Source organism: Poecile atricapillus, chromosome 22, assembly GCF_030490865.1.
Source record: "Poecile atricapillus isolate bPoeAtr1 chromosome 22, bPoeAtr1.hap1, whole genome shotgun sequence".
Taxonomy (NCBI): Eukaryota; Metazoa; Chordata; class Aves; order Passeriformes; family Paridae; genus Poecile; species Poecile atricapillus.
The window spans coordinates 7,730,079-7,752,763 of NC_081270.1; the positions used below are offsets into that span (position 1 = coordinate 7,730,079).

Genomic DNA, 22,685 nt, shown 5'->3' on the forward strand with positions numbered 1-22,685 from the left:
CTCTGAGGAGGAAAAACCAATAAATGTAAGTGGGCAGACACAATGCTTCAAAAGGCAGGTTTATCCATTTAGAACACGGCGCCTTTTCCGAGCGGCAGAGCTGCCGTGCATCGCTGAGACTGCTCGCTGAACGCTCCAAAAAGGAAAGATTAGATACTGAGCAAGGACAGGGCTCCGTTTGCTCAGACCCCAACTCCCTACCCTCACATCTGGCTCAGCAACATCTCTGTGTGTCATGCTGGGAAAGGGGGACATGACACCTCTCCCTAGCTACATCAGCCGGGATTCACGGGGATCTGAGCAGAAACAGAGGATTATCCCCACCACCAGCGCACAGCCCAGGTTTTTTTTACCTTTTTGTAAAAAAGCAGGAGGTTTCCCAGCAAAGAGCCCCAAGAAACACTCAGAGTGTTCCTTTGTTTGAGCCATCCAGCTCCAGCCACCATCTTGACAGGGTAAAATGTGTTTACGTGCCTTCCTTGCTCATTGATTGTATTTATTTAAAGAACACTATGACAGCTGAATATCAAATTCCCAGCTAGGCTTTTATCTCCTTTTTAAGCCAGCCTGAATTATTGGCCTAATTTTATAGCTTACCCATTCTGCTTTATGCTTGCTTTCTCCAACAAAGAATTGGTGCAGTTTGATATTTAGGTCCATTTGTTGCCAAGACAGAGGCTATCGGCTTAGGAGCTGAAAACACTTGGAGCACAGAGCCGGGTTCTGGAGCCTTAACCAACACAAAGCACAGGATTTATATTAATAAAGCTCTTGATTTTGGTTCTTTTTGAGGGTTAGTACTCCAAATCTTCCTGATGAGATGACTCTGTGCAGAAAACTCCCTTCACATTTTTGAAATGCAGTATTTAGTAATTTATTTTCTGACGCTCTTCCGTGTGGTGTTCTTATCCACAGTGCCAGGGAGGATACAGACACAGAGAGCTGTGTCTGCTCACCTCACAAGGGTTCTCCCCAAACACAGGGCTTTCATCACTACACAGGACTATGGCCTTCCAGGCTGCAAAAGATTACAGTTTAAGGGAAAACCAAAGAAAACAAACATAAAAAAAGACAGTTCCGTGTGATTTGATACCCAAAGACGACAACTGCAAAGGATATAAATCCCCTGGGACTGGTTAGATGACCAAATCCTATACTTTGCCATTTTTAACACCTAATTGTTGTATTATCTCTTCATTCAGATGTGATCTTTACCTGTGTGCAATGCCCAGGGGAAAGAAAAATCTCAGAAATTACACTGGAAATGTTACAGGACAAGGCTTTAGCACAGACCCCACAGTCCAAACCTGCAAGCTACAGGCTGCTCTTCCCACATTCCACACTGGATCGAGCAGCACACCCAGCACAAAATAAACACCAAGCCACCACCATCATCTGAGCTTTGGCTCCACTGAACACCATTTTGATACCACAGCAACATGAGGGTGTTTAAATAAAGAGGAGTGACCCCATGTCTATGGAGCTACTGCTCCTTCAGTCCAGAGAAAGCACAAAGGAAATATTTGTGCATCAATACCTGCTGCACTCCAAAGCCTCTCCTCCAACACTGCATGGGAGAAGTTTCTTGTCTGCCTTTGGCTTTTATTTTCACCTCTGCAGATCTCACAGCACAGCTTTTTAACTCTATGAGCTAAAAGCAAAGCTTGAAAGACCGTGGTTTTCTCCTGTACAGAGGAGGAGTGGACGTTTGTGTTGCTTTTTGGCACTGAAAATTCAGGTTTTGTTTAGCTTGGAAATATCACGGATGTAGCTCAAGTAATTCTTCAGGGTGGTAAAAGTTCAGCACTCATAAGGCAATTCTCAGTCATTTATCCCAAACTGCCAAAGGAAAGCAATTTAGAGTTCCACAGGGTGTGCCAGCCCAAAAAACATGGAATCATCCCAACAGGCAGCTTCTTGCTCCTCCGAACCTCCCTGCCAGCAATGGCCTAAGAAGAGTACAAGGTGCATCTCCAAACCAACACAGCCCTGATGAGCGAATAAAATCCAAATCCCTGTCCACACTGGCTTATTCCAAACAAGGCTTTAGGCACAGGAGCTACAGCCACTGTTCACACACCTACCACAGGGAGCAGGGTGTGAAATCTGGCCTCATCCCCACCCTGCACTTAATTTTAGCCAAAAAGAGGGATAAAGTCATAGCTGTGCTAGAAATCCCTGCAGCAACCAGTCAGTGAAGTAATTTCTTGTAAGAGGAATCTCCAGGGCTGGGTCAGGCAGTGGCATCCATGGAATCCCGATGCAATATCCTCATTAAGGGTGGCTAAGGACCCCCAGCACTCCCTGTGCACTAATGACTGCGGGAAGCCGTGCCTCCAAGTCATGTGTGACCTGGCAGAGACCAGCACAAGGTGCTTTTTGCTACCTTTGCAACACAACAAAAGAAATTACACCCAGGCAGGAAGTGTTTCCCTTCTTCCCAGCTTTGAGGAATGGAGTAATAAACCAGCTGCATCTTGCAGGAGCAAGTTCACATATAAAAAAACATGTAATTCAAGGGCACCCTGATATTCATCAACACCATTTAAGATGCTCAGTGCTCCCTCCGACCTCCACTGGCTCTGCCTGAGCAAAATGAGGAGGAATAGACTATCCCACATAGGTCTGTAGGCTTGGAGGGAAAGGGGCCCCACAGTTTTGCTCCCTGGAGGCACCCGCTCTCCCCACCCCCTTTGTGTGTATTTTTTTAACATGCCACACATCAGCACAATGCTGACAAGGGCTTTGTATGTTTTCTGCCTATGCAGCAGTTCAAGACACACAACTTTGGATTTTTTGAAAGGGACAGGGGGAGGGAGCTGCCCTTTGCTGTACTGTTTAATTGCACCGCTTGCTCTTCTACACAACCACATGGAAGGGAAAAAGCACCAAGGTTTAAAAACAGAACCATTTTTAGTAGCCAAAAGGGTCAAACTCAGTCTTCTCGCAAGATACAGCGGAGCTCAGAGTAAAACCTACCAGAGACAAGACAAAAATTATAAATCACCAGGGTTTCTTCTCTGGAGTTGGATGTGACCCCAGAAAACAGCTCATCCATCCTCACTTGCTGCTGTTACAGTCTCCACATTTGCACACCTGCCAATGCAGATTCCAGCACTGAAAAAAAAGGAGGGAAAGGTCTGGAAAGCTGGACTGTCAGTTTTTCCACCTGCCAGGAGCAGCTCAACGAAGCCCAGGTGGCTGAGCTCCAAGGAGCAGCGAGCAGAGCACGCTACCAGCCTTCTGGAGTTCCCATCTCACACGCACATGCGTGATATGGACAGCGCTGGCAAACAACTTCCTTCAAAAATAAGGATGACTAATCCACAGCAGCGCTGCTTTATTTATTTATTTTAAAAGCCACAAGGCAGAGCTTTTTCCAGAAGCATCAGCCTTTGTGAACCAGCAAGCAGTGGGAAGGGGAAGCCCTGGGACCCACTCCTACTCTGCAGACAGAAGTAACCACAGGAACACTGCGGGTTTGTGTAGCCTGTGTGTGACACATGCAGACGTGGCTGGAGCCTTGTCCCTCATGCTTCTGGCAAGGCCAGATTGCACTGCCCGGGTGATTCCTGGATCCCTGTGTGGTATGCAGGAATCTGCTGTGGAGAGGGGTTACATAAACAATACATTGTTGCCCTTGGAAATAAAAGAAAGAAAGAAACAAACAAAAATATCAACAAAAAACAACAGAGAAAAATAAGGCATGAAACAGCTTTAACGCATAACTGCAGCATCCCCCCGGGTGAGGGGATGTGCTGGAAAAAAACGGGGTGCAGAGATTTGGGGTCAAAGCAGAGCAGCTGAATGGCTCAGTGGGCCCAGTCCCCCCAGCAAGGTCACTCTGGCTCACAGGGACACACATTTGTGCTCCAGTGCAAAGCTGGGGTGGAACCGCAGTGGAGGCAGTGCTGCAGGAGGTCACTTAGGGACTGCAAAAAGGGAATGGATTAAAAAAAAAAAAAAAAATTAGAAAAAGAATCCATAAGCAGATGTTTACTGACATGCAGCAAATCCACAGCTCGGCTCTGGAAAGCTGCATGGCTGGAGGCACAACAGCCCAGTTCCCAGAACACAGCAAAATACTCTGCATCTACAGATTTAGGTAACAGCTTTTAGCCAGACCCACACCCCACCCCACCAAAAAAAACCACCAAACCAAATTTGTCATCTTTTTAAGCACTCAGAAATTGAGGTTTGCCACCAAGGTAATTTTGCATGGTGGCACCATTAAATACTTACCCACCTCACAGCCAAGGGCTGCACAATCTTAAATTTGTGAGTGTTTGCAAATGGTTTGGAAAGCTTTCCAAGGAAGGTGCTGTATGATTGTAAATCCTTCCCGTTATTAATAAAAGGGAGCTATTGTTTCAGCTCTAATCAAGCCTTGTTTCCAGCTGGGCAATTTTAAAACGCAATTCAAAACACACACAGGAAAAAAAAAAAAAAAGATCATGAGGAAGCTTCAGAAAAAAAAAAAAACCCAAAAAACAACAGTGAAGGAGAAATGGGAGGGGGGAAGGAAAGTAAAAAATAATACGCCTGCTATTTAAAATGAATTCCGAGCAGGAGCATGCTGGGGCAGGGGGGGAATCCCCCCTCTCTCCGCCTGGGAAAGGTCACTTGTGCCATCGGTGCCATGGCCACGCCGGAGCAGGGCTTCGGCGCTGCCAGCCCTGCCTCATCCATCTCCATCAGCGACAGCTCTGCTTTCCATTTATTCAGAAAAAAAAAAAAAATTCAAAAAATTTAAAAACCCACAAACCCCTCCAAGCTGCAAACACCTCCCAGCGCTCTGTTTTCAAGGCTGGGGGAACGGAGCAAGGGGGAGCGGCTTGGAATGAGGCTCCCAGCCAGGGAGAGGTGGCGCATCCTCCGCATCCTCCTCCTCCTCCTGCCCGGCGCTGCGGCAAAGACGCCGCAGTGGGGGCTCCCCGCCCCCGTGGAAACTTCTGGAATAAGCAGCCAAGCTGGAGAGAGGAGAGAAACCTTTACACCCGCAGAGGGGAGAGGGGAAAAAAAAAACAAACCCGTATAATAAAAGGGAGAGGATTGCACAAGGCCGGGGAAAAATAAGAGATCTCTGTAAAAGTGAAGCCCCCGAGCGGCTCTGGCAGCCCCGGCTCGGGTGGTGGTGCAGCTGCCTCGGCTCCAAACAAAACGCCCCAACAAAGCATATTAAAAAAAAAAAAATAAAAAAGAGAAAGAGAGAGAGAGGAAAAAAAAATGGTGGTGTTTGTAGCGCTCGATGGTTGGGATAAAGGAGCTGATCCCTCCTCCTGGATGTACAGCAAAGCCGGCCATTGCAGCTCCATTTTACCTTTCTTTGTGCAATGAATTATCTGATCCGGACTACTCGGTTGCATTTGCAGCTTCACTTACTGCGGTTTGGTTTTGTTGTGCTTTTTTTCCTTTTCGTTTCTTTTTCATTGTTTGTTTTTTTCCGGTGGTATTTTTTTTCCTCTATTTCATTAAAAAATAATCCTTCCCAGATCTCCCAAGGAAAAATCTACATCTCTGTGGAACAAATAAAACAAACTTCCATCACGGACTGTAAAAAAAAAAAAAAAAAAAAAAAAGGTGTTGTTTTTTGTTATTTTTTCTTATTTTTACTTTTTGATGGCATTTTTTTCTCCTGCTTTTAGGATACACTGTAGTAGAAAACCAATGGAGGAAAACAAAGGTAATATATCTATAAAATCAAAGATACATATGGGCCAAAGTTACAGTGATTCTATGTAACTAAGTTATAGTTTTTAGGTGTGTGGGCTTATTTTTTATTTTAAGCAGTCCCTGGAAAAAGGTCATATATATTAAAACATTAAATATATAGCAATATTTATATATCTATATTTAATAAATATATACAATATATTCTACTGTATCCATAAAAATAGAAGAGCATCTGTATGGGCCTAAATCTGCAATTCTATGGGGAAAAAGCAGTATTTTTAGGGATGTAGCTTTTAAGAAATAAAAGACAACGTTGTAGCCTGTAACAATACGGTGATGCAGGAAAAAAGGGTAAGGCAACTTTAAAATAATATTTAAAACAAACAAAAAAAAGTGTGGTACCTTGGCTACAGCCTCCAACAACGAGAACGTGAATGTTACGGGATTTAGGCTTTTGGTTTGTTTTTTTTTTAATGGCATTACCACGTCTGATCACACCAATGTATGATTTTAATTAAGCGAATGGTGGGCAAGCTGTCGTGGGGAGCAGGCGAGCAGCGATGGTTTCTTCCCATACCACTCCGGCTCTGATGATAAATCAATCCTCGGGCTTTTTTTTTTTTTTGTTGGTTGGTTGGTTCGTTTCTTTCCTTCCTAAGCGCTTTTGGGGATTTTCCATATCGTGAGGAGACCGGGAGATGGCGGCTTCAACCCCTGCGAAGGAGAAAAGCGGTGTAAAAGCAAAGAATTAGGCATAGAACTACCCTTCTTGGGGGTGCGCGTGGTGATGAGGGAGGGAGGGGTGGGGGGCGTGTGGAAAACGCAATTCTGGGCCAAAACTCCTCAGCTGAGAGGGAAAAAAAAACAACAAACGTTTTAGGGGTAACACTGTGGGAGAGGGGGTAAGCTGAGGTGAGGGGGGAAGACTGGGGGCTCCGCCATGGCCGAATGAAAATGCGCACTTCTGGCGATTTTCACATCCTTTTGCAAAGGCGGCGAGGAGAAAACGGCAGGAGGGAGGGGAGATAAGAAGGTCAGGTTTCACCCGCAGCGCTTTCGCCGCCCGCCCGGAGGGGATTCACACAGGATCAGAGCCCCTCCGCCGTGCCCATGCCGCTCCGGCCCCGCACTCCTTCCCCCCGCTCTCCAGCCGCCGCCATTTTGTCGCCTCAGAGCCGCTCCCGCGGCCCCGCCGGGCGGCCATTTTGTGAAGCGAGCGCGGGGGGGCAGCGCCTGAGGAGCCGTGAGGGGCAGGCTCGGCCGGCGCCGTCTTTTGTCAGCCGCCACCCTCCTTTTCCTCCTCATTTTAGCTTTTTTTCTTCAGCAGCATCTTTTTCCTCACTAAACGCTTTGTCCTTAACTCACCGTCTAGAGCCCGATCGCTTCAGAAACAAAAAAAAAACCCACAAAAAAACCAAACCAAAACCCAAGCAAACCCCATACTCGGACGAAGCAATTCAATAAATGAGATTAAAGCATATTCCACAGCTTGGCTGTGAGGAAAAATTTAGCCACATGGAGAATTAAGGGATAAATTATTATATTATATATATTTGTTCCCCATCCTTCTCAGTTTTGGTTTTTCCCCCCCAGTGATAAATCCCTGAGGTCAGTAATCCACCTTGACAAAGGGGATAACCTCTTCGAAAAATATCCATGTCTTTATTTCAATAAAACACCTCACAGTGCTTTACTGGACATTCCAGCAAAATAAAGATATAACTTAAACCATTCAAAGCCAAATCTGGATGAAAATTGGTAATTTTCAGGAAATAGGGCTTCAGGATGCTGTAATCACTGATACGATGAAGGAAATCTGGGATATGAAATAGCAAAACCCCGCTCGCAGGTGTGTGCTATGTCTGTTTTCAGAAATAGGGTGGGTTGGGCTTTTTATCCTTTATTTTCTAAAGGAGCCAGTATAGCACTCACAGCCTGGTAACGCGCTTGCGCAGTCACCTCATCCCTTTCCCCTCATGCTATCAAAATCAATGTGTTTTAAAACTACATTGTAGCAGTGGGTGGTTCAGTTTTGCCAGGAAAATTGGGGGAAAAGGAGAATATTAGCATACAGACTTTTTTTTTTTTTTAAGATATATATCCCACCTGTGCTGCATGAGCTGGAGAAATCCAGGCTTGCACTGTTCCTGTTATAATCCCTGCTGGTTTTTGTCTCTCCCAGAATCAGCAGGATCAGACTGCTTTTCATTTAAGAAATATAATTTTTTTTAGGCTGTGTCAAAGGAAACTGCAGAAATAGGTCTGAATGCTCTGTGGGGAAGAACAACGCTGCAGGGAGCTGGCTGGGATGCGACTGCCATTAACCTGGGATCCAAAGGAAAAATCCAGTTTCCCTGAAGCTTTTTCTATCTTATTTGAGAAAAACCATCACCAGCACCCAACCTCACTCCCAGCACCTTTTCCAGCCCCTTTATCATCCCACTTCCCTTGCGCCACACTACAAATCTTCAATTTTCCAAAGAAACCTGGCAAAAAGGCTTTTTTTTTTATGCAGCAACACTATAACCATTGATTTAAAGCCACTACAGCTGTGCCTGGCAGCTCCTTCTTCAATTTAAAACCTCTTTTTTAAAAATCAGGCAATCCTTTGAGCTGTAAAAAGATAACCCTAAGGCTTTTTTTTTTTATGGGACGCACCGTTGTGTATTCCTAGGAGCAAGCTGGCCTCGCAGCCGAGCGAGGGATCGAGAGATCGGATGCCTTCGCTGGGAAAGCCTGAGGAAATTTCATACGCGGGCCGCACCCAGGCTGAAGTGAGGAAATATTTGCATTTGCTGCGCCTTGGAAGGCAGCCAGGTCCTTCCCGCTCTCCTCAGCCTGCCAAGAGGGATTGCAAGAGCTGACGGGCATATTGCAGCAGCCAAGGGAAGGGCTGGAGCCATTCGGAGCGCTGCCATCCTCTCTGTCCTCTGGCACTGCCACAGGGACAAGAGGAAGGACTTGGAGTGGGTTTTACCCCTGGGTGGTTCCAGGGGGGCTCCACAAGGCTTTGGAGCCCAGCCCCCCGAAATGTTCTTTTCCAGGGCAGGATGTGTGGTTGGTTTATTTTTGCAGAGCTGGGTGCTTGCAGAAGCGCTCGTGACAGGGTGAGGAGCCCAAGGACAGGCTGAGCCAGGTTTGCTCAGCAGCAGGACAGGATCCAGCTCCTGCAGGATCTCCTGCATGCGGCTCAAAATTCCTTCAGCTCCTCCCAAGGGAGAACACGAGGCTGTGCTTTCCAGGCAAAGCGATGCTCCCCACACCTTGGCCAGTAGTGCTTTTCCCTTCATCCGGGAAGAGGATGGCTTAAATGAACCTTTTTGTCCTCTTACCTGTGTCCATGTATCCTTGTCACACTCCACTCCTGAAAAATCACGCCAAATCTGACCTCACCACATCTCCCTTCACCATGCTGCTAAACTCCCCAGCAGTGCCTTTCCTTTCTCCTTGCTTTCCAGGACCTTCTCCAAGGCTGCCTGTAAATAAAAGCATTTCCCTGGCTATCTCTTGCCAAAAATTCCACAGTCCCAGTGCTAACAGGGACTTCCATCCTGGAAAGCTCCAAGGGGAAAATACCCAACTCCTTCCCACCATTCCTCTGTGGAAGGGTAGTGCATCTTGCAATAACACATCCAAAACACTGCTCAGCATTGCACTTCCATCCTCCCCAAAAACCTTGAGTGGAAAAATACCTGTACTAAAAAAAGCAAGCAGCCCTTTGCCCTCTGGGCCTTCTTTATCATACTCCCTTTGGCCACTGCCACATCCTTTTACTTTCTTGGCATCATTTTTATGCCAGATTTTCCTCACAGCACTAGGAGCTTTGGAAATTGATAGCTGACTTGGAGCACAGGAGCTCCTTGGTAGGGGACAAGGAGTTCCCACCCAACCAGACCCAAAGCCATCGATTTACATGGCCAGAACAGACCACAGCTTATTTATAAATACATTTAAAGCAAGTTATTACCTGATTGGTGGCCCGGAGATGCTCGTTAACCAACACTGAGTAACCAGCTTTGTAGACGGGGAAGAGTCATCAGGAAATAGTTATTGATGTGATTAATTAACCATCGTTAACCCCTTCACTCATAAACACAGCACATGCCAGAGATGTTGTACGTGATCCAGGAACAGCTGGTCTGGTGGTTGTTTTCTTTGTTTACAGCTCCCATTTTCCATCAGGAAAGCATTAAACATCATCTCACATGCTCTTGCTATTTTCTGCTCTTGATTTGTGGCTTTTTAAACACTTTCGGTTAAAAAGAAAGTAAAAAAGTTTCTCCGCCTGGTTTGCAATGCCCTTGCAAACAAACCCACTAAGCACCAGCAACATCGGTTGTGCAGATGTTGGGCATGCAGAGAAATGCTCTCATTTCTGCTGGTTTGAGGCCTGGGCTGAGAGGAGATCAAAGAGCTTCCACTGGCAGAGCAATATAATCCTAGGTAACATGCAGAAAGGGGGCTGTCCATCTTCCCCAGCGTCCCCGCCCTGCACGATGCTTTCAGCTGGAGTTTTGCTGCCTGAAGGAGGAATTTGTGCTCCGGCTGCCCTCTGCCGGCTCCGGGATAGATAATCAACAAAAAAAACCCCAAAGCACACCAAAACCCTTTTTATCAACACCACGAAACACGCCAGATCCCACATCCACCCCAAAAAACAACAGCATCTGCCACATCGCTACACCCTAAAATCAGCTGTTATGGACCTGAGTGACCCGACTCTTGCCACACCTAGAAAACCCAAAACCACCTTTTCTTCCTTAGTTTTAAACTTGGAATTGACAGGTTTGGAATGCAGGGTGGATGAAAGGAATGAAAGTTTTTAAACTCGGGGTTTTATTTAACTGTGAGTAACTAAATCAGTGCCTGCTCTCCACAGAGAAAAACATTTCAGTGAAACCCCAAGGAAGCTTGAGAAGAAAGAAACACCACCCAAGAAAACCAAAACTGGCCTTGAAAAAGGAGTTTAAAAAAAGAAATAAGGAGTAAACCTCTATTCCTCATTGCTGCTCTGTCAGAGCATTTTATATTCATCGTGAGTGCAGAGCTGTGCTGGGACATATCCACAAATCCCCACTGGGTCAGGGTCCTGGGGATATTTTAGCGATGAAAACCCAGCTCTGCAGTAATTTCGGGGTGCACACAGGCTCAGCCATGGGGTGCATCCCACTGGGGGCACCCCCTTTTTGGTGTCTGGCTCTGGAAGAGGCTGTTGAGCTGCGGGGTCTCAGCAGGATGACTCGTTGCGCCAGCGGAGGTGGCAGGACTTGCAGAGGAGGTGGTCATCCAGGGGGTAGCAGCTGTTCTCCGTCAGCTCCGGCGACAGGGGCATCCTGCAGCTCTAAGGGCAAGAGGGGAAAAGGAAGCCACCTTTTAGGGCTCCCTGTGTTGTGTTGTATCTTATTTTCCCTGCAAAACCCACCAACACTCTGAAAAAGCAGCAAACTGCGTCAAAACTACTTCAGTGCAAAGCTGAAGTTCCCCACACATCATCATCACCACCACCCAATTTATTTATTTACTTTCCCCCTCCCCATTACTCGTAAGATAAACTGGGGGCTAAAAATTGGGTGCTGCCACCCTTGTGTCCGTGCTCAGTTAAGGCTCAGTACCCCCCAGCCCTGGGGCTGTACCTCGCAGCAGTAGCAGCTCTCGTGGAAGCTGCGTCCCAGGCACTCGATCTTGTAGGTGTCCTCATCCTCGCAGGGGACAATGGGGCGCTCACAGGCGCCGCACACCGCGGCGTATTTCCTGCTGGGAGCACAGGGAGCAGCGTGAGCCCTGCGGGTGAGGGGACGAGCCAAACCCAGCTCCCCGCCTGCAGACACCCACCTGTAGAAGTCGGGCACGCAGTACACGTCACCCTGCTCGTCCACGGCGAAGCTCTCGGTGCCGATGGCCTGGCCACAGGCAGCACAGGAGAAGCAGCCGGGGTGGTAGCCCTTGCCCAGGGCACGGACAATGTGCTCCGTGATCAGCCCCTGGCACTTGGCGCATTTCTCCAGCGTGGCCTGGAATTTAGGGAACGCGTGCCGTGAGACACCAGCCCGCGCCCCAAGGGATGTACCAGGGGTGCTGGTTTTCCCTGAAGGAGGATGGGTACCTGGAAGCAGGTGTCACAGGTGGGGCACCCCTCTCTCTGGAAGTAGCGCTGCCCAGCCAGGAGTCGGTGGCACGTGCGGCAGGTGAAGCAGTTGGGGTGGTACTGCTTCCGCATCGCCTCCACCGTCGGCTCCCGGGGCCCCAGCGCTTTGTGGCAGAAGGCACAGATGTCTGCAAGAAGCAGGGAGAGCGGCTGGGAGCTGTGTGCCTCAGTTTCCCTCAGTGGGGATGAGCCCATGCACAGCTGTGTCTCCCCTTACCTCTGGAGCTGTCCCTCTCCGGGTACCCATTCGCATCCTGCCGCTGCCACTTGCCTGCTTGCTCCTGGCGGAGTGTGGGCTGCTTCAAGCCAGCAGGGAAGCTGGAAGGGGCCTGGCAAGTGGGGAAGGGCAAAGCCACATCAGTTATACCTCTGCAGGTGGGGAAACTGAGGCACTGGGGGGACTGCACTCCTGTCCTCACCTGGAGGGTGGCAGGTGCTGCAAGGTCCAGTTGCTGCAGTGCCAGACCCAGCACCTCCATGGGCAAGGGCTGAGGCACTTCAGAGAGGGGGAGGACTGGTGAGGATGAAGGTACAGGGGCCACTGGGTGGGTTTCTGCACCAACAGACAGATGTGGGGGCTTTAGGGGATCCACAGTGTCCAGTAACACCCCATGACAATAACCTGTCACAATAACACCCCAGCAGCGCTCGCTGACCAGCCCCAAAAGCAAACGCCACCAAGGCAAGAGGAGACAAACAGCACTGATAAGTGCCCAGCAATGGAGAGCAAACACAGCCTGTCCACAGGAGCCGGATCCATGCTGGGATAGGTGCTGGGATTTGGGGAATAACCCCCCCAAAAACCCCCCCACATCCCCTTCCACACACACATCCTTCAGCAAAGCATCTCCACAGCCTGCTCAGCCCCATCCTTCCGCACTGTTTGCAGCCCCCCATGGTCATCCATCCCTCACCTCTGTTGGGCAGTGTGGGGGGACACGGCAGGACCTGGGGCTGGTGGGTGCTGGGGACCTCGGCACCGTCTGGCTGCAGCCCCTGCTGGGTTCTCTCCTTGGTGGCCACGTCCCTCCGCGGTGGCATGAGGGTGATGAAGATGGACGAAGCAATTCTCTTCTCTGCTTTCCCTGGCAACATTGCTGAAGCCACGGAAGGGCCAGATTAAAGGTTGATTCTAGTGAAAATAAGAAAGAAAGAGAGTAAAACTTGCAGGCACACCGGCAGCTCCTGCAGCTGTGTTGCCCTTTGGCATCAACCTGACTCCCTCCTCCCGGAAGGGGAGAAGGAACGAGCGTCCCCGTCCCACGTCACAGCAACAAATGGTCTCGTGCCTGGGAGGGCACAGGGTACAGAGTCCTGGTGAGGCTGCAGCTGATATCTCCCATTTTCACACCTCTGTGGCCAAATCCCACCTTTTCATAAACATTTGAATCCCATTATTTCCTCTTACTGCTCCCACCCACCTGGGATTAAACTCCCCACGGGCAGCAGAAAATATTCACCTTTCCTTTTAAAAAACAGGGCTGCAATAGGATTTTGCTTTTGCAACCCCTTTTTTGGGATCTTTCTACATCCCCATTCCCTCATTCCTTACCCCCAATTCCCCACCAATCACTTCCAGCTCTGCACATCCCACCCTTTTATTTTTCCAGGTGGGAAAACTGAGGTGTGGTGCTGTGAATCACCATGTCCCCAGCACTGACACATCCCCTGAGCAGCAGCACAGGCAGGATGCACCCGACCCCGAGAAACCCTGCTCAGGAAGGAAAAGCACTGTTTATCCAACTTCCCAAGGGGAAAAGCAGCTGGGGCGAAGTTTCCCCTCCCCAAATTGAATGGTTTGGAGGGAGGGAACCCCGAGGCTTTAGTCAGGGTGCTGTGTTGGTGAAGCAGGACTCATCCCTGAGGTGAATTGGCAGATTGAAAAATACCTGTGTGATGAGTTCCTGGTCTTGTGTGGCTCTGCTCCCCCAAAATCCCACTCACGGGGGTCAGCACATCCTTTCAGGGGCAGACAGACTCCCCGAGATGGGGAAAAAGCTTCGCAGTGCTCCTGCCGGTGACTTCAGCCTCTGACTCAAGCAGGGAAGGGATAAAAGAGGAAAAAGAACCCCGAACTTGGCTCCCTCTTTCCCTCCCTCCCCGCTGGCTACCGGCACTGCCGGCCTTTGCCCAGCTCCTCACCCGCTGGAGCCGCCGCTTTTCCTCCTCCCCAGCAGAGCTGTGCAAAACTGGGGGAAAAAGAAAAGAATAATCATAAAAAAACCCCAACCTATAACAGAAAAGAAAATTCTCCGGGGTTAATGGGAACCATGTGCTCATCGCATTCCTCTTTGTGCCGGGGCTGACGGATCCCTCCAGATCCCCCCCAGCCAGGGGGGCTGGCCGAGGCTCCAGGGGTGCATTAATGGGGGTCCCCCCCTCCCCATGGTGTTCCCATGGTTTTGGGGTGGCCGAGGAACTCCCCTGGTTTCCCTAAAATATCCTGGGATGGGAGTTCAGGTGGGATTGATGGGGATAGGGTCACTTATGGGGAATGCTCACAACTCCCTAAACTGGGACAGGACACAGCCCTGGAGAGCTGCAGCTCAGCTCTGTCCCCTGACCCAGGGACCTCTCAAAGGCTGCCCAAGGGAAAAGGGGTGGGGGTACACAACACTCGGTGTCCCTTCTCCCCCACCCCGAGTGGTGCCACTGTCCTCTTGTCCCTCACCTGGGGGTGGCCTTGCAGCCCCCCAGCATCCCCTGTGACCCACGGTGCAGCCCCACAGCTCCCTGTCCCCTACCTGGCAGCACCCTGTCCCCTATGGGGCGGTGGCCCCACCGTGTCCCCCTCCCTGGGAGAGTCCCCAGTTCCCTCCTTGGGGGTGGCTCCCGGTCCCCTTGTCCCATCCCTTGGGGGGTCCCGTGTCCCATCCTGGGTGTCCCCTGTCCCCTCCTGGGGGGGTCCCAGCCCCATATCTGGGGTGGTCCCTACCTGGGGGTGGCTCCCGTCCCCTACCTGAGGGGGTTCGTACCTTGCGGGCGAGGTTCCCTGTCCGGGTGGGCGGTGTCGCCTGGCCGGAGGTGGCCCTGCAGCCCCTCGGGGGGTGACCTTGTCCCTGTCCCCTACCTGGGGAGCCGCTGCGGGTCCCTCCGTGCACTCCGCGGGCGCGGCGAGGGCAGCGGGAAGGCAGAACCGCCCGGCATCACCGCCCCTTCCTCCCTCCTCCTCCTCCTCTTCCACCTCCCTTCCTCCTCCCCCCGCCTGCCCCACAGCCCCGGGCGGAGGAAGAGGGGGGCACATGTCCTTAGGGTGCCCCATTCACCCCCGACTGCCCCGCGCTCCCCAAAGTGCTCCAAGGGTGCCCCATGACTCTGTGGGTGCTCTGGGATCACCCCCTGAGAGCCCCACACACCCCAAGGGGTGCCCTGTGAGCCCCCCACTCACCCCCGGGTGCCTGTGTACCCCGATACAGCCCTGATCTCTCCATACACCCCCAGGATAACCCCTGTCCTCCCATACAGCTCCAGCCCCAAAACCCCCTACACTCCTGTGCACCCCCAGGGCACCCATGTGCCCCCCTAGAGCCCCATAAACCCCTCCTGGTGCCCCAAACACCCCCAGACCCCCTCCTGCTCCCCCTCTGCGCCGGGGGTCCATGCCCAGAACCCCCCTTCCCCAAACTGCACCCCACCTTCACAGGGCCTGTTGCCCCCTGGCACAGCACAGTGAGCTGCAGCCAGGGGGAAACTGAGGCACAGGGGCACATCCCAGCCAGAGATTCACCCCACTCATGCCTCAGTTTCCCTTCCCAAAGTGGAACTTTGGAATTTTACCCACCTCCCTCAAAAAGCTGCACCGCCTCCATCCCAAGTGCCTTTCCAGCACAATGGGACCCCAGCTTGCTCTGCCCATGGATTTTGCTGGAAAAAAATTTATTTTCTGAGATTTATAACCCCCTGGCGGCCCCTGGCAGTGCGGCCTTGCAGCCAGCAAGGATGGGACATCCATCAGCATCCCACAGTTCCACTGGGACCAGAGAACAAACCCCAGTAGTGCTGCAGCCTCACAGGGTCCCCCCAAAAACCAGGGCAACGTGAGTCTTCCCTCCGACCTCCTCCACCCCGTGGGATGGGGTCGGATGCCTTCCAGGAGCCCTTTCTCCCTTAGTCCCCATGGGGGATGTGTGATGGGGGGTTCTGGGGGTGCCACCCCGAGTTTCTGCTGCCCGGTTACGCCCTGCAGCTCATCGGGACGCCTGCTGCGACCTGGAGCCCGACAAAGCGTCCGAGCGAGGCTGCTGGGCAAAATCCTGCGTGGGATGGAAAGAGAGACACTGAGAGGGCTCCCAGCGTGGGCCTCAGCCCCGTGTCGGGGCAGGGAGGGGTCCCCCCTCTCACCTGCCTCCAGCAGGAGTCCAGCAGCACCCCGGAGCGCAGCAGGCACCAGAGCTCCCCCAGCAGAGACACCAAGACGTGCAGGATGTCGATCCATCGGCCCACGGTGAGGAGGAGGATGAAGAGGCCGCCCATCCTCACCAGCACGGTCCGGAACACCGGCCCCCTGCCCGTGCTCTGCCGGGACTCCTCTGCGAGGACACGGCATTGGGGAGCTGCTGTGGGGACACCGGGACCTCCACAGCCCCACGTGGGGACACCCAGCATGGGGGGGCTTCACGAATGGCCTCTGTAGCCCCTACACACCTCCAGGACATCCCCTGTACCCCCTAAACAGCCAGAGGTGTCCCATGTACCCCCAGAACATCCCCTGTACCCCCTAAACAGCCCCAGGCACCCCATGTACCCCCAGGACATCCCATGTACCCCCTAAACAGCCCCAGGCACCCCATGTACCCCCAGAACATCCCCTGTACCCCCTAAACAGCCCCAGGTGCCCCATGTACCCCCAAGGACATCCCATGTACCCCCTAAACAGCCCCAGGTGCCCCCAGGATATCCCGTGTACCCCCTAAACTGCCCCAGGCACCCCATGTACCCCCAGAACATCCCCTGTACCCCCTAAACAGCCAGAGGTGCCCCCAGGACATCCCATGTACCCCCAGAACATCCCCTGTACCCCCTAAACAGCCCCAGGCACCCCATGTACCCCCAGAACATCCCATGTACCCCCTAAACAGCCCCAGGTGCCCCCAGGACATCCCCTGTACCCCCTAAACAGCCAGAGGTGCCCCATGTACCCCCAGAACATCCCGTGTACCCCCTAAACAGCCCCAAGTACCCCATGTACCCCCAGAACATCCCATGTACCCCCTAAACAGCCCCAGGTGCCCCCAGGACATCCCCTGTACCCCCTAAACAGCCCCAGGCACCCCATGTACCTCCAGGACATCCCATGTACCCCCTAAACAGCCAGAGATGCCCCATGTACCCCCAGGACATCCCATGTACCCCCTAAACAGCCCCAGGTGCCCCCAGGATATCCCGTGTACCCCCTAAACTGCCCCAGGCACCCCATGTACCCCCAGAACATCCCCTGTACCCCCTAAACAGCCAGAGGTGCCCCCAGGACATCCCATGTACCCCCTAAACAGCCAGAGGTGCCCCCAGGACATCCCATGTACCCCCTAAACAGCCCCAGGTGCCCCCAGGACATCCCCTGTACCCCCTAAACAGCCAGAGGTGCCCCATGTACCCCCAGGACATCCCGTGTACCCCCTAAACAGCCCCAGGCACCCCATGTACCCCCAGGACATCCCGTGTACCCCCTAAACAGCCAGAGGTGCCCCATGTACCTCCAGGACATCCCCTGTACCCCCTAAACAGCCCCAGGTGCCCCCAGGATATCCCCTGTACCCCCTAAACAGCCCCAGGCACCCCGTGTACCCCCAGAACATCCCATGTACCCCCTAAACAGCCCCAGGTGCCCCCAGGACATCCCCTGTACCCCCTAAACAGCCAGAGGTGCCCCATGTACCCCCAGGACATCCCGTGTACCCCCTAAACAGCCCCAGGCACCCCATGTACCCCCAGGACATCCCGTGTACCCCCTAAACAGCCAGAGGTGCCCCATGTACCCCCAGGACATCCCCTGTACCCCCTAAACAGCCCCAGGTGACCTCCAGCAGCCCCACACACCCCAGGTGTGTCCCCCACACCCCATCCCACCCCAGAACCCCCGCTCACCCTGCATGTACACCACCAGCAGGGTGTAGCAGATGGTCAGCGGGGTCCAGAAGCGCACGGCCTCGCCCGTGGAGAGGAAGTCGCGGTTGATGAGCTCCACGGCCGCCAGGTCGGCCACGGCGAAGGTGAGCCCCAGGGCGTTGCGCAGCAGGCGGGGGATGCCGTGGCCCGTGGCCAGCAGCAGGATGCACACGCCGCAGTAGCGAGCCCGGCTGTGCAGCTCGTACAAGGTGCAGACGTGCCGGGCCAGGCGCCGCGAGTGCAGCGCCAGCAGCGCCGCCAGCCCCGCCGCCAGCAGCAGGTTCCAGCTGCGGTGGGGAGCCCCCTCCAGCAGGAAACTGAGGCCGCACGACACCCCGCAGCCCAGAGAGTACTGGCACAGCAGGTACAGCTGGCTGCTGTGGGCGCCCTGCAGAGCAACGGGGGCTTCATGGAATCGCTGAGCTTGGAAAAGACCTCCGAGATCAATGAGCCCAACCATTCCCCCAGCACTGCCGTGTCCTCCTCTAAACACAGCCCCAAGTGCCTCATCCTAACACTTGTTGAGCCCTTCCCAGGACGGTGACTCCAGTTCTGCCCTAGGCAGCCTGTGCCAGTGCCTGAGCACCCTTTCCATGAAGGATTTTCCCCAATATCCAACCTAAACCTCCCCTGGCCCAGCCTGAGGCTGTTCCCTCTCCTCCTGTCCCTGTTCCCTGGGAGCAGAGCCCGATCCCCTGGCTGTCCCCTCCTGCCAGGGACTTGTGCAGAGCCAGAAATTCCCCCTGAGCCTCCTTTGCTCCACACTACAGCCCCTCCATCATCCCCCGTGAGTCCCGAACAAACCCCAAATTTCCCAGCTCCATCCACACACACCACACCCGCGCCGTGCCTCAGTTTCCCCGATGCCACCTCACCTTGCCGAGGGAGAGGATGGTGGAGACGGCGCGCAGGGAGAACTCCAGCACCACCAGCGCAGCCACTCGGGAGCCCACCAGGGCCAGCACAGCGCTCAGCACCAGCACATGCAGCGGCTCCAGCAGCGGCCGCTGCGCCGCGATCGCCTCCTTCTCCGCCTGCCTCTCTGGGTTGCTGCGGACAGCGGAGGGGGAAGGCTGAGCCAGGGGCGATGGCACCCGAAATGGGGTGACACGCCTTGGTGACATCCCCCTCTGTGCCCTGCAGCCCCTGCCCCGGTGCCGAGAGCCAGCACCCAGCAGCAGCTCCCAAAACCAACCTCCCCCCCAGGACACAGAGGGCTGCTGCTTACTTCACGCACTGGATGTAGAGATAAACCTTCAGGAGGCTGCAGAGCACCGAGACGGCGCAGGCACCCACCAGCCCTGCGGGGAAAGGCAGCAGTGGGTCACTGGTGTCCCCTGGGCTGTCCCCAGGCCACCCTCGGGGGACTCACCTTGCAGGAGCGCATCCAGCAGTGCCCAGCCCCACGCCAGCCCCGGCAGCGCTGGGAGCTGGGAGCCCAAGGAAAACATTTTCGATGGAGAGAAGCCACAGCACAGCCAGACCCCGGCTCCAAGGTCCGCGGGGCGGAGGCGGGGAGCGCCCTCCACCCCCGCCCCGGCTGGTAAATCATTATTGGGCCAATCCAGGGCAGCTAAAGGCCCGGCCAGAGATGAGCTTCAGCTGCCCCGTGGAGGTGAAAATTAGAAGAGGAATAAGATACACATGGAGGCGCTCTGGGATCATCAGCACCTGTAACCTTCCCCCATCCCAGTACCAGAGCCATTCTCCTCTCCACCCTGAGGCAGTGCAGCATTTCGGGTCCTGCCCCCTGATCTGCACCACCCCAAAGACCCCAGGACAACACAAAAATAGAAAAACCTCTTTATTAACATCTGTGTTGGTGGTGGCAGGAGTCTGTCCTGCAGCCCTGGGGGCTGCTAGTGCTGAACCATGTTCCTGAGCTTGTCCCAGAAGAAGAGGCTGAGGACGGTGTGGGGGCCGAGGCGGAGGTAGACGGCGCCGATGCCCTTGTACAAGCCCAGCAGCCCCTCTTTGCTGGAGATTTGCAGAATACAATCCAAAAAACCTCGGTAGAGCTTGCCCTGGGAAGAGAGGAGCCAGCCGTGCACCCCAGCTGGACGCGATCCAGGGAAAAGCCGCGCGTCCCCTTTGCCGTAGCTGGACTGGCCTTACCGTGCCATCGGCGTCCACAGGCTGGTTGTAGAGACGGGTGCTGATCACGTCAAAAGGTGTCATTGTCACCGCCACAGCCACACCGCTCACCATGCCCCCCGCCAGCACGGCCGCCCAGCTGCCCTTCCTGAACCACTGCGGGAAGCGCCGGCATCAGCTCTTCCCAACAATAAAAGGGCCACGGATCCGCTGGCGGCCGGATCCGGCACATTTCCCGCTCACCTGGCGCTCACAAACCCAGTCCTTGGCGGAGGCGAAGGTGGCGAGCTGCACAGCCGAGCCCACGGCCACGCGGGGCACGGCCCCCGTCACCCCCCGCCACAGCCCCACCACCCCGTGCTGCTGGTAGATGCTCTTGAAAGCGCCGGAGATGCTCTGGGGAAGAGAGGAAATGGGGAAAAATGGGAATGGAACATCCCACCCGGCCAAAATTTCCCACCCCTGTCGCTCATCGGTGACACGAAGCCACCGTTGGCTTTGGAGAGATCTCAGGGGGTCTGGATTCTCCGGATTCGGCATCAGCCCCACGTGCCTGTCACACCCCCTCTGTTCTCACAGTTATTTATAGCATCATTACGGGGCCGAGCGGCCAAACAACAGCTTTAAATTCCTGCTGACCAAAATAGCATCTGGGCCCAGCCCCAGCCCCAGCCCTGTCCCCACTCACCTCATGGTTGTGCTGGTGGCCCACGGCCATGGCCGACACGGTCTGGGCTTGGAGGTGGGTCTTGACCTTGGGGGGGACAATGCCAGGTGACAAAACCCTCCAATGCCCCGCTGGGACTGGCTGTGGTCCCCCTCATCTTCTTCTCAGCAGATTTTGAGGGGAAGTTTCAGCCCCTCTGACAGACGTGGGGGACACAGCTGAGCAGCCAAGCGGTAACTCCAGACTTTGAATCCCGTCTCTTTTACCCCTCTCACCCAGGGCAAAGGGACCCTGCAAACATCCACTGCTGGAGCTCTGCGACCTCAAAAAACCAGGGAAACCCTCTAAAATGGGACGGGGGGAAACCCCCGCGGTTTCTTTTCGGGTTATTTCCTTATGGGGAAGTTCTCTGCTGGTTTTCTGAGGGGGATTTGTGGGAGAAAGCAGGGGGAGAGAGTGCACAGCGCAGCCCCAGATTTGGTGGGGGGTGAAGCAAAGCAGGGGAAGAGAGAATGCACCAGCCAGTGTTTATAGGATGCAGACAAGATGCTGAAGCTTTTGGGGTGGTCCCCAAAACACCCCCCCCCACACCCCACAACCTTTGGGGCGGAGCAGCACTCACCAGGTACGCGGGGCTGCCCACGATGGCTCCCACCGCCCCGGCCACGGCCCCGGCGGCCACGGTCCCGCCGGGATACCCGGTCCAGCCGGCGTCCTCGGCGTGCGAATAGCAGTAGAAGCGGACGCCGTTCATGAGCCCCTGGTAGAGCAGCCCGGCCGCCAGCCCCTTCTGCAGCCCCCGCAGCCCGTCCGCCCGGCACACGGCCACGGCCGCCCGCAGCACCCCGCGGTACGGCCGGGGGTACGAGCCCGGGGGCTGCAGCTCGCCCTGCAGCTGCAGCCGCGTCTTCACCACCTCCAGCGGGTTGGTGAGGAAGCAGGCCAAGCAGCCGGCCGTGGCCCCCAGCACCAGGTCGGTGGCCGGGGGCACCCCCCCGGCCGGGGGGCTGTTCTGGGGGGCGTACGGGAATTCCTGCAAGGAGTCGGAAGGGCAGAGGGTCCCCGCCGCCATCCGGCACCTGCCCGCGGGGGTGGTCCCAGGCTCCACCTTCCCGAGCAACCGCAGGGAAAAAAAATCCGGGGGCAGCGAGAGCGAGCGAGCGAGCGCCACCTCCTGCAAACCGACCCCCCCGTCCCCAATCCAGCCCCCAGTTTGGGGAAGGGATGTGGGGCAAAGGTCCGGCCCCGCCGCCACCGGCGCGGCCCCGGCAGCCGCGTCCAGCCGGGCCCGGCCTCACGTGATGGGGCTGCCCCGGCGCAAATAGGGAAAACCAGGGAAAAAAAAAAAGGCGGGATAAAATCGAAACTGAAAGGAGGGAGAAGGATTTTGGGGGAGCACACGCACTCAACCCCTGGCCCAGCCAGCTTCGGGAGGAGGATGAGGACTGGGAAACTCGCTGCGCTTGTGGCCACGGTGCGGGGGGGGCTTGCGAGGGGTCCCGCCCGCCTCTCCCGGTGCTTTAGAATTGGAGCTTCCCGCGGAAAAATGCTGCGGGGGATGGGGGATGTCGGTGTCCCGCCCTCGGTTCCCGTTTGTAGAGCTCCGCAGGGACCCTCCGGGACCCGGTTTATCCCATGGCCGAGGCACCTGGGTGGTCACTGAGGGGCAGGACGCGTGAAGCGCTCCCCAGATCCCAAACTCCTCCCCTGCCAGGGGCTGTCCCAGTCCCAGTATCCCCCAACACTTCCGTTTCCATGTCACAAGTCCAGGAAGGTTTATGGGGACAGCGGGTGATGCTGGGGGCTGGCCCCGTGGATGTTCCTTACTTGTCTAGACTGGATCTCCTGGATCCTGGGATCAGTGAGTCTGTGTCCTGATGCGCAATTCCCAACTGAAGGCTCGAACGTGTCCCAAGGCAGGGTTAACGCTGCTGGGGTTCAGGGAGGAGCTGGAGGTGCACATCCTCTTCTCTTTCCATCCAAATACCCCCTTTCCCTGCC

At 54.6% G+C, this 22,685-nt stretch overlaps 3 protein-coding genes across 14 annotated transcripts; all 3 read right to left on the reverse strand.

Moving 5' to 3' along the window:
- Nucleotides 1-858: 858 nt before the first annotated feature.
- On the reverse strand, nt 859-15,312 carry FBLIM1 (filamin binding LIM protein 1). Of its 12 annotated transcripts, XM_058855214.1 has the most exons (13): nt 14,794-15,312; nt 13,961-14,007; nt 13,708-13,848; nt 12,733-12,950; nt 12,238-12,371; nt 12,036-12,147; nt 11,777-11,946; nt 11,506-11,684; nt 11,307-11,427; nt 9,641-11,014; nt 8,332-9,149; nt 6,076-6,387; nt 859-5,517 (listed from the first exon to the last, which is right to left on the reverse strand). In XM_058855214.1, exons 4-10 carry the CDS (start codon nt 12,911-12,913, stop codon nt 10,901-10,903), a joined length of 1,011 nt encoding a protein of 336 aa, XP_058711197.1. In that variant the 5' UTR covers nt 12,914-12,950; nt 13,708-13,848; nt 13,961-14,007; nt 14,794-15,312; the 3' UTR covers nt 859-5,517; nt 6,076-6,387; nt 8,332-9,149; nt 9,641-10,900. The 12 variants fall into 12 exon arrangements, with proteins under 12 accessions (XP_058711197.1, XP_058711194.1, XP_058711190.1 ...); XM_058855211.1 differs by having other exon boundaries at nt 13,708-14,007; XM_058855207.1 differs by adding an exon at nt 7,780-7,998 and having other exon boundaries at nt 9,006-9,149; nt 13,708-15,312.
- Nucleotides 15,313-15,396: 84 nt separating this feature from the next.
- On the reverse strand, nt 15,397-19,426 carry TMEM82 (transmembrane protein 82). Its single transcript, XM_058855220.1, has 6 exons — nt 19,296-19,426; nt 19,152-19,224; nt 18,799-18,973; nt 17,903-18,311; nt 16,160-16,347; nt 15,397-16,071 (listed from the first exon to the last, which is right to left on the reverse strand). The coding sequence occupies exons 1-6, from the start codon at nt 19,372-19,374 to the stop codon at nt 16,006-16,008; spliced, it is 990 nt and encodes a 329-aa protein (XP_058711203.1). The 5' UTR covers nt 19,375-19,426; the 3' UTR covers nt 15,397-16,005.
- A 76-nt stretch (nt 19,427-19,502) lies between these two features.
- Nucleotides 19,503-22,626, reverse strand: SLC25A34 (solute carrier family 25 member 34). The gene is made up of 6 exons (XM_058855222.1): nt 21,307-22,626; nt 20,706-20,771; nt 20,261-20,413; nt 20,039-20,173; nt 19,724-19,947; nt 19,503-19,525 (listed from the first exon to the last, which is right to left on the reverse strand). The coding sequence occupies exons 1-5, from the start codon at nt 21,754-21,756 to the stop codon at nt 19,783-19,785; spliced, it is 969 nt and encodes a 322-aa protein (XP_058711205.1). The 5' UTR covers nt 21,757-22,626; the 3' UTR covers nt 19,503-19,525; nt 19,724-19,782.
- Nucleotides 22,627-22,685: the final 59 nt, after the last annotated feature.